At 38.3% G+C, this 18,002-nt stretch overlaps 1 protein-coding gene across 4 annotated transcripts in view; it reads left to right on the top strand.

The window, feature by feature from the left end:
- Positions 1-17,689, top strand: part of CDKL5 (cyclin dependent kinase like 5) — a 129,800-nt gene extending 112,111 nt beyond the window's left edge. For all 4 annotated transcript variants that reach the window (XM_030460668.1, XM_030460652.1, XM_030460660.1 and 1 more), the window contains 3 exons: positions 3,660-3,762; positions 9,122-9,241; positions 10,514-17,689. In XM_030460668.1, the coding sequence (XP_030316528.1) occupies positions 3,660-3,762; positions 9,122-9,241; positions 10,514-10,912 (622 nt within the window). In that variant the 3' untranslated portion in view covers positions 10,913-17,689. The remainder of the gene's footprint in view (positions 1-3,659; positions 3,763-9,121; positions 9,242-10,513) is intronic.
- Positions 17,690-18,002: the final 313 nt, after the last annotated feature.

Raw genomic sequence — 18,002 nt, 5'->3', positions numbered from 1 at the left:
ACTATGAACTTCAGATAGTGGGATTGAGAGTCTAACCTTCAGTAAACCATTTGTTTCAGGTGCTTTGCTAGTTTCTGGTGTTTTCTGGCCTACAATTATGGTAACTCTATAACTGCCAATGGTTTTACTTTAAGCAAAGTTAAAAGCTGACTGGGACAATTAGTGTTTGTTCATTTATGCTCCAAAGAAAACCCAAGACATTTCAGTGACTCTTCCATTAGACCAAAATCCTTACTGATGTAGCTGTGGGCAGCTCAGCAAGCAGGGGTGGTATATTGGCAGTTAAAGAGGCATTCAAAGCCAGGCTGCCTGCTGAGATTAGAGCTGCTAAAAAATAACTGAAACGAGCATGGCATACTGCCTTCCAGAAAGAGCTGTCTGCACTAGGAATCTTACCTGTGGCAGCATGAATGCAGCATGCTTCATATTTATTCCTTTCAGTTAATCTTAAAGCACATCAGCTTGCTTGCCCTGTGCATGTTTGCTGCTACGCTTCATTGTACTTATAGGAAGCTGGAAACCTTTCCTCTCCAGGGGCAATAAGTGCTAATGATAATCACAGGACTTCTCTTTATACCTCTGCCTTTTCCAGATGTCTAAAGCCAGAATAACCAATGGGATTAACATTGTTTTAAGCACACAAAGATAAAATAACAAACAGCAGCAGGTTTTGGCTTTGGATTCTGCTTGAGGATGAGCTCTCTGACTGGGGGCTCTTCTCTGGGGCCAGCCTTACTTGCTTGTAAAAAAGACACACTGTGTAACAGACTCTGGTGTATCTGCTTCCAAGGGCTGAAGCTTTATACAAAATACCATGACACTTGCAGTTACATTGTAAGAGTTCAGTGTTGAGTGACTATACCATTCTGATTTTTTTTTTCTGGTAATCCTATTTTTTCCCTGTACTGTCCATTGTCTGAAAATAATCTTTTGGGATTCCTAAAATATCCCAGTGTTCCATAGCATCGATTAAAATGTTCTGCTCTATTTTTACTGAGTACAAAATCCTGGTGTTGATGCTTCCTGCCATAATGCTATATATGTTCACCCTCTTCACATAATGAGCATGTGTTTTGAAGCAGTTGCTTTTCAAGGTCAGTGCTTTTTCAGACAACTGTAACTGCAATATGAGTCACAAGAAGTAATGACATAGAGCCAGTAGGGTTAAAACCACTGTTTTTTTGTTAAGCAGCAATTGAAAATGAGCAGAGTTCTCAGCCCCTTATGTTCCTCCTCTTTATGACTAGATTGACCAGACAGAGAGGATGAGCAGAGAGGAGAGAAGTTGAGTTCTGCACCAGCTCATCTGCTGTAGGAAGCAGTTTTCCCATCCAGGTTCAGTGGACTGAAAAAAAGAATTTACACTTGAGTGAATCTCTGCCTAAAAGTCTGGCAAAGCATATCCTAAGCATTATTCCAAAGGTCAAGTTCATAATTAAAAACACAGCACCTCCATTCTGGAATAGATTTTGGAACAGAAAAGCTGTAGCTAGACACTGAAAAAAAATTTAAGCACAATGAAGAATAGCTACACAGGGACTTCTTATGATCTGACAGTGGTTCCTCAGCAGGCAAAACTGTATTTGGGATGGTAATTTGTACTGGGGCTGTGGTTTGGGGTTTGTTTGCAGAGGTATGGAATGCACAGTGGTTCCTTTGGAGAAGACAGGGATGTGTCAGAATACAGGAATGCTTAGCAATCTAGTATATAATAAATAGGTGTTATAAATCAATACTTGTAACCAACTAGAGATTTTATTCTATAGCATAGTAATTTTCACATTAAATCTATGTTGTTGTGCACATGAATGTGTTTCCAGGATCTAGATGAAAGTTCCAAAAATCTAAATTAAGAAAATTTCCATCATTCTCTCTGCTTATAAATCTATCTTCTAAACCCATTCTCTTACTCAGCAATTGTACTTTATTACAGCATTTGAACACTGCACGCAGTTCTACTTACAACCCTCTAGTGTTTCAATATTGAGGTGGGTTTTTTGTAGAAATTGAGGAACTGATGAAACTACTTGAAGATACTCATCAATAAATAGTGATTCCTACCCCAATTATGTGTTTCACATTTGCTGTGAAAAAAATTTTAGCTTGGCATGTAGTAGCAGCTGAATCACCAGCTGATAGCATAGCATTTAAAGCCAGAATTAGAAGCCAAAGATAACTATAGCAGACAGCTAAGTGTTGCTACATTACAGTTACTCCAAGAAAAGCTTCTCTATTTGTCATCCAGAGCTCTTAAACCCGTGGCTTTCCTTTACTTTTTTCATCAAGACAATGGAATAATTTCGTATTTGGTTATGTACAACTTAAGACTGAAAAAGGACTATTAAATCATCCAGTATGATTTTCTGTATGTTAGGTGCCATTAACTGTCATCCATTCTGAGGGATCCAGGCTCAGTAACATACCTGATTTATGTGTGTCTTCAAGAAGAGCATGTGGTCCTAAATTGAAATACAAAAAAATTGGAAATCCACTTATTTGACAAGGGAGTTCTTTCTGGCTCTTAATGATTTCCATTGTTAAAATCAGAGCCTTATTTCTAATATGACTTCTCTGGCTTCACTGCCCACCTTCTTGTTCTTGTTTTGTCTTTGCCCTTTACTTTAAAGACCCTTCTAGTGCCCTGTACTTTATTCCTGGATAAGTACTTGATTTCCACAATCACAGACACTAAATGTTTGCACGAGTTTGGCTGTTTTTTAACACACTGAAGAGACTGAAATCTCCAGTTCTTTTAATGTAGAGCATTCTTTCTATCTCTGAAATGCTTTCTGTAACACTTCCTTGAACCATTTCCAATTTTCAAACTATTTTAAAGGGCATGAGAACTGCATTCAGTTATGACTCACAAAAGTCCTATGTAAGCCATCTTTTTTACCCCTTATCAATACTTTACATACATAGTTTCCTGCCTAACCCTAAAGTAATGTGTTATTTATCAGCTGTAGTTGATCCAGCTCTTTAGGCTGGGTAAAAGGTGGAAATTTGGACTTCAGGCAAGTCACCTCTTTCACTTTGGGGACATTTTTGCCAGCACTATCTCATCCACATATAACAAACTAACTGAAGTTTTTAAGCTGAAATGGACAACAGTAGATCCCCAGTGCTAAATTTGGATCCATGTCAGCAAAGGTCAGGAAGTTTGATTGAAATTGGTCCTCTCTGGCAACTCCTGGCTCTCCAGCAAGCAACGGATAAACTGGACCTGTGCTTTGATACTGTATTGCCATTTGTATGGTCTCTCAGATAGGTTTTTTCATTTTTCTAAAAGACCCTGTTTGTGATATTTTGGCTTGAATATTAAATTCTGGCTTAAAAACAAAATAACAAAACAAAAACAAAACCAAAAAAAACAACAAAGAAGACATGCGTGCTTTTTGTTTCCCTAAATAACTATAATTATTCACTGGTCTGAGCTAAACATTTACCTTAACTCTGTATCCTCCTATGCCATTTAATAAGACTACTTACCAGGTATTTACATAGTAACCCTTGAGCCATTGAATGCTAGAACATTAAGATTTTTTTTTTTTTTTCTTTAATCAATAATTTGCATTCTTTGAAATAAGTTTTCCTGATTACACAGAATTTATATAATATCACAATAAAATCTCTCTTACAATAACCTATTTCATGTTTAGGAAAAGTCCTGAAAACCTTAACAGTCACTCAGAACAGCTCAAGGAGAAAGAAAAGCAAGGTTTTTTCAGGGCAATAAAAAAGAAAAAGAAGAAACCTCAAACCGTAAGTATACAGTATTTCTAAAAGAAAATACATTTATCAGTTTTTAAGTATACCATTTTAATATGCTAAATTCTTATGTTGTATTTTATTATTTGTGATCACATCTGCATATATCTCTTTGTTCTTTTCTCTCTTCACTATATGAAAGTCAAATTCTTCCCCTGTTTAGGGTTTATTTATCTACCTTTCCATACATTCCTTCTACTAGTCCTGTGCATCTTTGTTTTCATTCAGAGCCTTTGAGAGCCAGTTTTGCTAAAAATTTTAAGCTGACTGTTGCAGCAACTTGTTTTGCAGGTCATGGTGATACCATTCCAAGAATAACAAATGCATTACTGTGTGTCCTCAGAGCTTGGGTAATTTCAGGTACCTATTAGGAGGAGATCAGACTGTTAAAAATGAGAAGTCTTTCCACTCTTTTTTATGGCAGTGTCTTGATAACAGACTCCATCCTCTTGCTGCACCCTGTAGCAGGAATGAGGGTGATGTGTCTTAACCATTCTTAACATTAGATGTTTAGTTGGTGGAAAGGATTGTGGCTCTTGTTGTTTGGTTTCAGCCTTCAGTGCCTTTTGTACATTATTAGATTTTCATTCAGTTTTGGGGAGGGAGAAATAGCTTTCTTTTATCAAAGAGAAGTATAATAATATTTCCCAAAGCTTTATAATGAAAATCTCCCTAATAGCTGAAGTAACCTAAACATAATCTCACCTTTTACTCAGATGACAGTTCTTGAAACAGTATTTAAATTTCATTTAAAAAAAACTTGTTTTACAAAATTGAAAACTGCAGACACTTTATGTTAAAATATGATTGGTAAAAGTGTCATCTTGCAGTTTTCAAATGTGCCAACAGGAGCAGAACTTCTGAATATTTCAGTGTATTTTTAATTAGTGTAGCCGTATGTTACTAAATTTTACATGAAAGCTAGTTTTATTAATAAATATTTGTCCTTTTTTGTTACCTGTTCTTTTCTGTGTACTTCGTGGTTACATTTCATTTTATTGAGTAATGAGATCTGGATAGTAAAAGTTCTACCCAACATTTCTTTTTTTTTTGAAGATGGGCTATTCACTAAAGTGAAACTTTACTGTTAACCTGTTGGTAACAATAATTTTTTATTTGAATTGATACTGTGTCAGATGCTCTTAGTATACAAATAAGAGGATAAATTCCACACCTGGTCTGGAATTTGAAAATCCAACTGTGTTTTATCTAGCAGAGGGATCATCATCTCCAGCAGTAGTCCATGCCCTGCTTTTCAGAGGAGCTTGTTTTAATTCCCACATTGTAGGTTTGGTTTTGTTAAGAACTTGGTGCCACTCAAAATCAAGTTGCAGTGTTTCTGTAAGTCTAACTGCAGTTACAGGTCTGAAGATTTTCAGGATAGAATAAATCCCACTTATTCCTTGTAGGTCAGTTTGCTTCAGAAGGACTTAATGGTGCCACAAAGCAAAGAAGAGTAAATAAAATATCTGCTGTCATAAGAGTTTGGGTGGCATGACTCTGGGTGTTGCTGGAGGGCTGATGTGTTGAAAATTGGGAGGGAGAAGTGATCTGGGAGGGGATTGGGGAATTTTTTTTTTTTAAGTCTCCTAGAACAATATGGGACATGTGCATGTGTCTACTAACTAGCACTCAAAAATCCTGGGTGGGTTTTAGAGCTGTGACACCTACTTCTCCTTCTGAGCTTGTTCATTCATATGCCTATAGCCCATTCAAATGCAATCATTTACATTAAACAACTGAACAGAATACCTACTTTACAGCTCTGGGATTATTTGATACCAAAATGTTTGTGGAAGGATAGCACACCTAAGGCCATTGCTGCATTTTCCCATTCAGACATGGTGACAGGGGACACTGAAATCCCAGCTAGCAGATGGTATGTCAACTACTTCTAGTTAAAACTCTGAAGAACATACAGACTGGATTGTGTCACATCTCAAAATCTGGCACCTGCCCAAACATCTACATGACAAGTACCTTGGATCTTTAGCTACCAAACCCATCACTGATTACAAGACAGGACAGAGTTATACATAATCCATGCTTGTTTCTTCTCAGTTTTAAGGAGAAGGATAGAGGAGGAGAGTGTAGAGAGAGGTTTACGTAAGGGAAAAATGTGTTAGCTAGCTAGAGCTTGTATCTCACAGGAAGATTAATAAGTTTATGAAATGAGACAGTGATAAACTCTTGCATCCTCAGCTAGAAATTTGCTGACATCAGCTTGATCTTTGGACCCAGCCAGAGACTGAAAAACCTCTTCTCATTTCTACTTAGAGCTGTTTAACAGGACAGTATCAGGAGACACTCTGTACCCATTGATGTGTACAAGTGTCTCATTCAGAACTTCATTGTTCTTCATTGTCTCTTAGCTGGGGATATCTACCTAATAAACAATGGGATGTTCATGAGGATTTTCCAGCACAAATAAAAATTACCTTTAGTTATTATTATATTCAGTTATTACCTTCAGTTCAGCACCAAGTTTGACTTCAGTGGTAAAAACTGTTATCAGCACTGTAATATTAGTTCTTCAAGTACATGAATAATGTTTTCTGCTAAAAGTCTGACAAATAGTTTATAACTAGCCAAGTTTTTTTCTGAGGCTTTTAATTCTCAGAGAGTGCTGGAAGTGTGAAATTCCCCTTATTTACTTTGACACAGGCTTTCTGGAGTGAATAACAAACTAGACTCAGGATCATCGCAGAGAAGCACATCATAGTTAGCTACTATTTTTTCAGACCTTTAGCAAGTCTCATTTTGCTGATGGTCATCATAAGAGTCATACAAGATACCTGAAAATGGATTGGAGACCTCTGCTTAATAATGTCATTCTCAGAATCAGATCCCAATTCCTTACACTACCTCCTGCAGACAGAGCTGTTCACACTGATCATTCTCTCCAGACTTCTCTAGGTACAGTTCCTCCTGGGAAAGCAATTGTCATTGCCTGCTATGGGAATTCCTAGCAATATTTTTTTTGCAGAGCTATTCTTATCCATTCTTGTTTTCATCCTGTTTGGAGTGTTTTAGTAATGTAGCGAAAGGTTTTTCTGTCATCTGCCACCAAACAATTTGATATCCACGAGGGTTGTGCACAGACTCAATAGGCACTACCTTCAGAGAAGCCCGAGTTTTGCAAATTTTGGTCCATATTGCAAGTTATGGGTCTGAAGAAACTATCTGCTTTGGAAAAAACAGTTGCAGGTGAGCATTTCTCCTAGCAATGCTTTGATTGCTTTTTAATTTACTGAACTTGAAACAGGAAATTTTTCTGACCACAAAGTTCCTAAACAAGCTATGCTAAGTAGTGGCTCTGTCTTTCCTTATGGAACCTAAAAGCTTAGATAGTTGTTTGAAAACCCTCACTTTTTGCACTTCACCCATTGTTCTCTTCAGTCATATTGTATTATAATGCTTACCTGAACAGGTGATTAATAGTCCCATTAATAATTTTAATTCTTGATAGTTCTGTTTTTGGTTTGTGAACCTTTGGTATTCTCTTTGATTGTATTACAGAAATTAAAATAAAACAGCCACTGCCCTTGCAGTTACACATGAAGTTGTTAAGGGTGTATTTTTGTCAGAACTGAAAGAATTCATCTTGAAGCCCTAGCTCTTTTTACAAATTAAAAATAGAATACTTTATTTCTTCAAGAGGTAGCTATCAGCTGCTCATTCTGAAACCAGTTGCTATTAGTGTATTTTTGATACTTTACTTATATAAAAATAAGAAATGTCATACTGCTTCTGGTCATTATTGTAAGTAACAAATGGTTGCCAGAATTATAGGATTTGATCCAAAGCTCAATAAAGTCAACAGGACCTATCAGTTGTTTCTGAAAGGTTTTGAAACACACTCTGCATTCCTAATGAACATGGATGTAAGAATAGGCTTACTGATCTCTTTTTACATGCTTTTTATTCATTGAGTTCCTTGCTTTTGTTCCATATGCTTTTTTCATTCAATAACTATTGTATTTTCCCAAAGCAAATTATAGGATTGATACCATTGATACCATTTATAGTCAGAATTAAAAAAAAAAAAAAAAAAAAAGGACTATATTAAGGACAGATCTCATTGATCAAAATACTATGCATTTAGTTTTTGTATCTTATATTGCAGACAGACTCAACCAACGGGGAGAATCCAAGCATCAAGAAATCCCTCTTCCCTCTTTTTAATTCAAAGAATAATTTAAAGCATAGCTCTTCTTTGAAAAAGCTTCCTGTAGTCACTCTACCCATGGTATTAATTTTTAAGTATAGTACCACTGTAAAAAGCTCCAGTAAACTTGTTTTACTGACTACAGCAGCATGTGTTGTATTTTCATGGGATCTCATTCTCTTCATGCCAGTTAAGCACCTTGGGCCAGTTCGATAAATTTAAGGAAAATTAGCAGTTGAAATATGTTGTGGCTAAATTTTTTTTATTATTATTTGATGTACTGAAAATGTTACTTATATAATTCCAGAGAGAATGAACCTTGTGACAAAGACTAAAGGAGAAAAACAGTTGTGAAACTGTGTATGTTTAACAGTAAACCATCTCAGTCTGTTTTAATCAGGAAAAACATTAACCTGATTTCTTTTAAAGTAATATTGAAAATAGATTTTTTTTTTAATCCAAGTGTGCCTTTATAAATTAAATATTAACAGCACATTGTCTGAAAAATAAATATTAGCACATGTCTCTTCTGTATTTTTGTTTGTCCTGGTTGTTCCTGATAAAAAATTGTTTGCATTAGAAATAGGTTGAGTTTTAACTGTCCTTTTTTGCTTCTAAATCTTGAAATGAGGTCAAACTCATATAAGTTTTAATTTATCCTTCTGCCATATATTTTGTTGGATTTTCAGTTTGTTTTGGAAGAGTGGGGACTTTCTTAATTTTTGCTTTAGTTTGGGATATTTGTGGAGGAGAAGGAGGAGGATGCTCTTGATTTTGTGATGGCAAAATGAACCAGCCATCTGTTTAGTGAGATTTTGGTCTGCTTCACTCAGGAACAAATTTATAGAACTGATCCACGGTCTTAACTGTAATACGGAATGCTTTTTAAGTGAAGATGAGGCTCAGTAATTTATTTTATTGATTTTTGAGGCCTTGTTTAACTGCTCTCTCTTACAGCAAATAACACTAACAGCATGCGAATGATTTAAGGGTTAAGGGTATATATATCAAATCTGCATGATATTCACAGCCACTTGCTCTTACTATGGGGAAAAGCATTGAAAGGTCATTGCAATTCTGTTGCAGTAATGGGCTTCACTTGCATTCTGTGATTAACCGGGGGAAATAATTTACAGCTGTTCCTCAGAATATATTAGGAAACCAGTTTTTAATATTTTGTTGCAGGTGCCTAGCAGTGATGGTCAGGATCTCTTGGCATTACAGAAAGCCATTCATTCTACTAATCACCAGAGCAGTAGGCAGAAAGATTGGCATCCTGAGAAGATGACAGAAATACAGCCTCATGTAAGTGGCATTATCAGTTCCCTGTATTATAACATCAGTGAGGTACCTTGTCAGCTTTTTCTCGAGTGAATAGAAAAATTGCATTTGACACTGTTTCCCAACCACCTCATTCCCCTCTCATTGAATGTGAAAAATCAGGTGCCTGCAGTCCTGCATAAATCTTTGAAAATCTAGACACGAATGACAAAGAAGAGAGACTAAATGTCCCTGCATCAGTCTCTGAGCCTTTCAAAATTTTGGTTATGTTTTTGCATCAGAGGCAAGCAGTGTTTCAGTGCATGTCTGTGGTAGCTATACAGGGCTGTAGAAAAGCCTTCAAGTTAGCTCTGCAAAGAATGGTGCATCCTGAAGGCAAGCTGCTACTTGGCACAGTTGGATGCTTGATTGGGTCGTCAAAGCATCCTGACCACCTTACCATGCAGCTTTGCCCCAGCTGGCACAGACTGTGGTTTAAGCAGGCTGTATCATTGGAGCATAACACTACGCTAATGCAACTTTATTTTCTTCGGTTCTAAAGCCAGCTGGAGAGCAGGGTTTGGGAAGAAGTTCCAGTGCCATGCTCTGTTGCTATTACAACTTTGAAAGCTGAAGAAGAGGGTTTGTTCCAGCTGCAGTGTTTGAAGAAGGGAGTTACTCTATGAGCTGTAGAATTTAATGAGGCTGCTTTCATACTGCCTCCCCTGTGTACTCAGGCTTCCCCAGGCTCTTGCTGCCATTTCAGTAGCCCCATGTCTCCCATTTTCTTTCATTATGCTCACCAGTTAGGGAAGCTGTGAGGGATTAGAACAGTTTGTCACTCATCTGATGGCAAACAAAATACCCAGCTGCTGAGTTCTACCAGCCTTTATTTCAGTGCAGATATCTCCAGACTCTCTCAAGCCCCTAATTGATTTTCACCAAATGCGTTTTGGATATCTGTGCTTCATAAAATGTGGCTGTTTCTAAAATTAGTAACAGGAGTAGTGACAGATAAATCGCTAATGCAGTTGTCTTATGCCTCTGTTTTTGTGGGAAAGAAGGTTAAAATAAAACTAATTTTTTTTCTTCAGATGTAGAAAAGGGTCCATCTTTTGGGGTAGCTAATAGATGGAATCACAATGAGAAGACATTTTCTCAGGTGTGTGGAATGATACATTCCAGATGAATACAAATTAAAAGGGAAGAAAAGCTGTGAAGGCCAAGATGTGGAGCTTAGGATGTGGCAGGTTTGGTAGAGGGGAGTCCGATACGCTGGAGAGCAGGAGGTCAGGTGCTTTTCCCCATGTCTTTCAGAACCAGCCATTAAAATCTCTCCGAAAGTTCTTACACCTCTCCTCTTCAAACCACCCTGTCCCTGCGGAGCCTCGCTTCCAGCCCTTGCCAAGCCAGCCAGCCAAAGCTGCTTTCTCTGAAGTGCGGATTCACCCCATGAGCCAAAGCTCTGGTGGCAGCGGCGGGGGCGGCAGCGGCAACGTGCGGGCAGAGCCTCAGCCGAAGGGCCGCGCGTCCCTGCAGATCCCCAGCCCGCTGGAACCCACCTGGCACGTCTCCCCGGTGAACCGTAGCGCCAGCGATGGGCCCCCCTACTCGGAGCAGCTGCCTGCCAAGAGCGGACAGAACGGGCACACCTACAACCGGGCCAACCGGGCCCGAATGCCCAATCTGAATGACCTGAAGGAGACGGCCTTGTAATGGCGCTGGGGAGCCCAGGCGGGATCCGGCGGAGATCAGCGCAGGGGAGTGGTGGTGGTGGTGGTGATGATGGTGGTGGTGGTGTTGGTAAGACTGCATATTGAGCTTTATGGAGGTGTGCAATACGTAGGTGTGGAGCTGTGCTGATTGGCACCACAGCGAGGGTCAGGGATGATGCAGAGGACAGAGGTGACTCCTGGGTGACCCCACATCAGAAATGTCAGTGGGTGCCCCTCAGGCAGAGGGTGTGGGTCAGGGAGGAGAATGAATTGGTGTTTCCTCTTCTTTACATTCCAGCTTAGTGCACATCTCTGAAAGCTGGGAGACTTCTGGTATGTGTTGGCACTTGTAAGGGTGAAAACATTCGTGTCTAGACCTATACCCTTACTACTTCTTTTGCTGCCTAGTTAAAACAGTGGGGTTTATGTGATAAAAGTGTATCCCCGTTAAGGGTTTAAAGTTAAATTGTATGTCTTAAATTTGTTTTTTAAACTTCCATATTTGATAGGATTTGTAATATTTATTTATGATGACCTAATATCGTACTGTTATAATATCTTTTATGTTATAATGTAAAGTTATTTTGAGCTGTTTGAAACATTGTGAAGCAGTGCAACAGCTACAGTAGTTTCTATAAAAGACTAACAGTAACATTTATATATTGCATCAGGAGTATTTTATTCTATATATAAATATATATACAAACAGAAAATAACTGTCTGTTTTTTAAATATACTCATTTAAAAGAAAAGTATTGTTATGACACTATCTGCCATATTTTTATACATTTGTGATATAAAGTGCAGTATTATACTTCTAATAAAAGGAACTTGAATGTGGAAATAAACGTGATTGTAACAGTATGAATCTTGCTTAGCTACAGTAGCCCGGTGTTACAGGCACTGTTGGTAACAAACAGAAGACAACACTCAATCCCAGGCTTTCTTATGGGCTATTTTGTTGGAAATATTGGTGCCTGCCAATAATGTAAGAGACTGCAGAACTGTACAGTAATTTAAATGTGGTGTGTTCTCCCCTGTGTCCTTAGCTTTCCTGGTAATATTAATGGATTTCTGCATCTGCATCAAAAGCACAGAGCCCCAGTACCAAATTCTTGTTTCCTGTAAAGAGATGAAGCGCCCCGTGACTACAAGCTGAAGCAGGTGCTCTTCCACTTAATAGCAGGGGTGAAAACCAAAGAAATATAGCATGAATTGCAAGTTAAATGCCAGACTTTGACACTTAAGCATAGCATGGCACTGCAGATCATGGTATAAGCTTTTATGCATATGTGTAGTTTACATCTTGTTGAGCAATCTATTAGCTAATAAGATAAACACTGTATTTAAATTTAAACTACTCTTGCACTTTTTATTATATTTCAGGATGTATTTAAAGCTACAAATCTGATATTTGGATATTGAGGGAGAAGGTTGCCATGCAACTCATTTTCTCCTTAGGTCTTACTATCCAAATATTCCCGTACACAGTTCAGTCACCAGTCTCAGCGAAATCCTAGATCATGGGTTCCAGTCTTCTGTACAGCATTGTTAAAACTGCCTTTACATTGGTGAATGTCAAGTGTAGCAAATACACAACCTGATTCCTCTGTTGCTGCCATTAAATTAAATCAAAGGTGAGTCAGGCCTGTAGTGTCAGAACAATACAATCTTTCCTTTTCAAACACATCCATTCAGCTCCCTCATTACTCTGCAGCATAATTTTTTTTTCTAGATGCTGTCCTCATAAGACATTTGTAATTGCAAATATGTTATCTCTAAAAAAAAAAAAAAAAATTAAAAAAAAAATATTAGCCCAAATGTAAATGTGATGATTTAGTAATATACATAGCTAGGAGAAGCAGCCAGGCAGTAAGAGCTGAACTGTTACTGGCGTAACAGTGCAAACTAGACGTGCTGTTTAGTACCTTTCAAGTCATACCAAAGTTTTAACAACAACAAATTTGGCACCACTACTCTAAAAATGTTTGTCAGAAAGTACAATATGGAAGGCTGTTACATGAGGTTTGTCCAGGGCTAAAAGTAAGTCTAGTAAACTTGAAAAATTACAAAATAAGAATTCTTCAATTGCCTGCAAGAAATGTGCATGTGGTTTTCTGCAGAGTTATGATATATATATGATATATGATATTGATATATCATATATATAGCATATATAAATACATCAGACATGAAGGAGTATTCCATTTTTTAAAAGTTCAGTGGGCATCCAGGATGGACACTGTGATATTTACTGGTCATCACTGTCAGAGCTTAGAAGCATGTTTAAGCAATTGTGGACACTTAAGGACAATGGGGTTAGTCCTGTTGTCCACTTTGAAATGGGCTGGTGCCACTGAAATCCCTCACAGAAGCAGTGTCCAAGACTGTCCATGATGTGTGATTTCAGTGTCTCCGAGGGATTGTTCAGACAAGACTCTTCTGTACTTTGTGGATAATATATCCTTTAGTCTCTGCAATATTTCTAGCTTGCTGGTAGGAGCTTCATCCTGGGGATGAGGATGATGATGGGCTGTTCTGATTCCTACAAGGAAAAATGTTTCCAAAGGATTTTTTTCTTGGTACCCATTAAGTTAAGTCAGGGTAATCTGGCTGTACATATAGCTGTTTAAAGTAGTTAGCAAATCTTCAAGGGTGACCCAAGAAATGTTCAAGAATTTGATGGCCCATATTTAAATAACGTTGTTTCTCCTTCATACTGCATTTTCTGAATTGCGTTGAATGTATGTAGTATTTTCTTCCTTCTGTTGGAAAGAACTTCCAGCAGCTCAACCAGCTGGTGCGGTGATAAATCCTGTATTTTTAACCTGGTCTAACTTCCCAATATTTAGAATATTGCTAATGTAACTTTGTTGAGGCTTCCAAAGGAGTCTTATTATAGTGTGTGAGATTTGCTGGCTTAAATAAGAGGAAGAGAATTACAAAGCAAATAATTTTGTAAGTGTGAGCTTTCCTCTTCACTGGTCTCTGAGTCTTGTGCTACATGTTCTATGGATTCACTTACTATGAAGTGTTGTAGTTAAACCACATTTTATTATTTGGCAATCTGTTTTGCCTTCTGGGATCACTAATGATGTGAATAGAAAAAAACTAAGCTTCAGAAATTAATTATGGTCATTTTGCAGAACTTCAGCTGCCTAAACGTGTCTGTATGGTTTTGCTATAGCTCTTGAGCTCTTGTAAACCAAAAAAAGAAGCACCTTAAGCTCATCTTGAATTAAATTGTATTTGTGTTTAAGCTGTCGTTTTAAACTGCCATGTAAATGTATTAACCTTAAACAATTTTTTTTCAACAGACCTGACCAGAGAAAACAGTCCCTTAGGGCTATTTAATGCTTTTTGCTCTGTTTATTGCAGTCCAAGATTTGTTGCTCCACTGAGAGGTTGTCAGCACAGAGCATCAGGCAGAGTGTTGGCAGGAAGTCAGCGATCTCAGATTCTGTCCCTTCTTCCTGAAACGTTCCCCATCCTTCAGGGCTTGGAACTGACACCAAGCTTTGATTTCTGGTACCAAGTGAGACCCTACCTAAATGTGTGGGTCCTGGCACCTCTTTATTTACAGATACTGGCTCTTGTAGATTGATATTAAAGTAGGCTTCAAACCTCAAACCTACCAGGTACCCTCAGGACATCCTTGGGCTCATCACCTTCCTTTCCTACACTGACTTGTTTCTGGGAGCAAAGCTGGAGTGATTCTTTGAGAAGCAGTGTCCTGTGACAGGCCTTCGGCCACTCCTTGTCATTGCACTTAGGTCTCTTTAACAGATGAATCTTACTCGTATAAAATGCTACATACCAATTTCTTTGTCTTTTTTCTTCAAAAGCTGCTGTTGCTACTGGCTGAGTAGAGTCTTGTTTTCACCTAGAAAAAGCTACAACTTCTTAAAAATTCAGTGCTGTAAACCTCCCTTGAAAGAATGGAAACAGATTATATAGTTCTCATAGCACTGCTGTGATCTGTTTAGCTAAGGCAAAACACAGACACTTTTGAGGGGAGCCGTGCTCTAGAGGTGTTTGAAATTTTTATTCATGTTTCAACTTGTTGTTGTCTTATAATGATTTGGTAGTGAGACATGCTTCAAAAATATCTGCACGTAATTAATTCTGTATGTGTTTGTCACTGTCAGGTTAGAGCTGGGTGAATCTTAGAATCCCAGTTACACAGAGTATGGAAAGGATAGCCATGTATAATATACAGCAATGGGGTGGCAATGAATGTTTATTTTTTCCATTCCAGCTAGCATACATAGTACATCTATTAATGACATGATATCATAAACCATGCATCTGGGCATGTTCATGTAAGTGGGACCACCATTCAAAATAAGAGTGTCCCAAAAGATGACTGGAAAGGTGATGTGCCCTATGTAATGCTTTTTAGATGACTTTCAAATCAGGACATTATTTAAGAACAGGTGCCTTTCCCTACACAGCTCTCTCTAATGGTGTCATGACGTTAACCACTCATTAACTGGGTTTGTGGTGACTGAGGAGAAAAGCCATTTAACTTCTGACCTTTGTTAAAAAGGGAGCAGTTTGAGTAAACCCTTTTTAATTGAACACAGCTTGGCAGTTCTAGGTGTTGACTCCTTTTTTGAAGGGTCAAGCAGCAACAAGTGCATCAATGTTCAGGCTTCTCAAGCAAGTGAAGCCTCATGCACATCATTTGTTTCAGATGTACTGAAACTGAAGACTTCTCATTTTGCAACCAAGAAGCAAATTTTGTGAAAACTAAGCAAAGCAAATATTATAGAAGATCCTCTTTCAATTGGAAGAGAAAAGCTGTGGTAGGTCACCTGTTCTCTCAGTGGACTGTCTTAGCAGCTACTGGATGAGACAACATAGGTAAATCTGATGGATTAGGTCTGAGTTTTATTTGCTCCAAGTTCTGCTTAGATGCTTATTTGTTACCTTGTCTACAGCCAATTCTTTGGTGCAAAAGTTGGCACTTTCTTTGACAAACTAAGTGGAAGATACACGAGAAGTGTGAGAGGACTGGCCCTGCTGTTTGGATGCTTTTTATTCCCTGCTCTTCTAGAATGTATCTCAAAATATGCAGCTGGGCAGGAGTGACTCTTGAGACATGGCCCAAGAGTCTGAACATAGAATTTGTGACTTAGGCTAAGAGTGACTCTACACATCTCTTATCTCCTCTGCAAGTCAAACTACCTCCTCTCTTGCAGAATGTGATCAAACTTTGGTTTGTTCTAAGCTTATTATTGACTCCAAATTTTGAAGAGAACTATAAAAAGATTTTTCCTCTAGGTACTGTTAGCAACCAAGTAATAATATCTTGATGGGCCTTTGTCTGATATACTTCTGAAACCTCCAAGCCATCTGAGCTCTCCTTCTAGAATCCCAATGCCATCCTTTGCACTGCTTGGCAGTCTTCCCTTGCCCTTCCCTATGTAGTTCTCAAATATTGCAGTTGCCTTGTTCTTTATTTTTTTCTCTAGTGCTGATTATCAGGGAGTTAGAGGCCTTATCTACTACTCCGCCCTACTTGCTGTTTTATTCAAACAGCTCTCCTTAGACTTGCTCAGGATTTTCTTCATTTTAATTTTCCATTCCATCTGGGTGAGGTACCATCCCTCGTTGTGCCCCCGGCAAAACACACTGCCTGCCAGGTGCTTCGTCCCACCAGGTCTCTGTTTTCACAGGGCATTGTTTCTCTGGATGTGTTCTGAGAAATGCAGAGTGGCATCTCAGCTGTGCAGGCACAGAAACACGTAGTGAAGTCACTGCTCTCATAGGTCTTTCCACTAGCAACATTAAAGCATGTTCATAGCACAAGGTAGAAGCCACTATTCAAGTTTCCTATAGGATATGGACTTCTTGGTGAAAACTCTTGACATGTAAATCCAATGGCAGAGGTTTTACCTGTTTAGTAACAAGGCAAAACTTTAAGTGTAGGGAACAGTCTCAGCTTTCAACTTTCCTTCTTACTTTTTTTTTTTTTATGCTAGTGCACATCTTAAGATTTGTACTACTGAAGGGTATGTCTATTCAAAAGGAGAAACCTATATACATAGTTGGTTTATATGGAATAGTAAACTAAAATCTTCCAGGAAACTATAATTTTGTTGGAAAATTCTATGCAGGCATTTTAAAATCTATTTAATCTGCTAAGAACTTCCAGGACTGCTTAGATCTCCACTGTGAAATGCTCAATTCTGAATTTACATCATTTAGGAGAAGGAAGGAGGTAAGGAAGAATGAGGTTTAGAAAAATGTGATCATTTTTCACAATCTGCCAGTACGGACTATTCCAGAAATAACAGGCTGGGGAGGTAGCTTTCAAAACTCTAAATTTATGGATAAGATTCCCCATTTTTTGACAGCTACTAGAAATCTAAAGCGCACAAACCTTTAAATCTACCATGCTTTCTGTTGTGGAAGGGATGTGATGTGATGTTAACCTTTTTAATCCTGGAATACAAATTTATTTTAAAACGTGTTGAATATTTAAGGATGACTTCATGCAACTTAATAAACCATTTGTAAAGTGTTTGTATACAACCCTTTGTATCATGTTGTTGGTACACCTTACCAAATTTTTTTTGGGCATGTATTCCATTCTTAACTTCTGTACAATTTCTATTGTTGCTGTAAATATTCTAAAAAGAGAGAAAAAAAAACAACCTGTGGTAACCTTATTTATCAGCATGGAAATGGTTAATTTTTACTGAGCACAATGTATTTTTGAATGGGCCTTCCAAAATACGTCTTTAATAAAAATGCAGATTTTGCACTAGAACACTGGCATTGCTCATTGACTTATTAATGGTACATCTCCTCCAGAGCACCTCCCCACACACTGGTCATAGCTCAGATGAGCAGAACTGGCCAGAACCACACCAGGACTCTCCTCCTCAACAGCAATGGTGGCCAGGTCATGGCTGTCTCCCAATCTTAGGAGCCAGCTTACCTCTGTTTTCAAGCCTGAAGTTTCTTCAGGAGCTCAGACAAAACAGCTCTCAAGCACCTCATTGCCCACCATTCCTGGAGTCTCATTGCAGACTTTGGGAGTTTTCTTCCTTTCAGGGCAAAAATCTCTGCAGTGCTCCCTT

The sequence above is a fragment of the Calypte anna genome, chromosome 1 (assembly GCF_003957555.1).
Source record: "Calypte anna isolate BGI_N300 chromosome 1, bCalAnn1_v1.p, whole genome shotgun sequence".
Classification (NCBI taxonomy): domain Eukaryota; kingdom Metazoa; phylum Chordata; class Aves; order Apodiformes; family Trochilidae; genus Calypte; species Calypte anna.
This window is presented reverse-complemented; position numbering and strand designations above follow the sequence as displayed.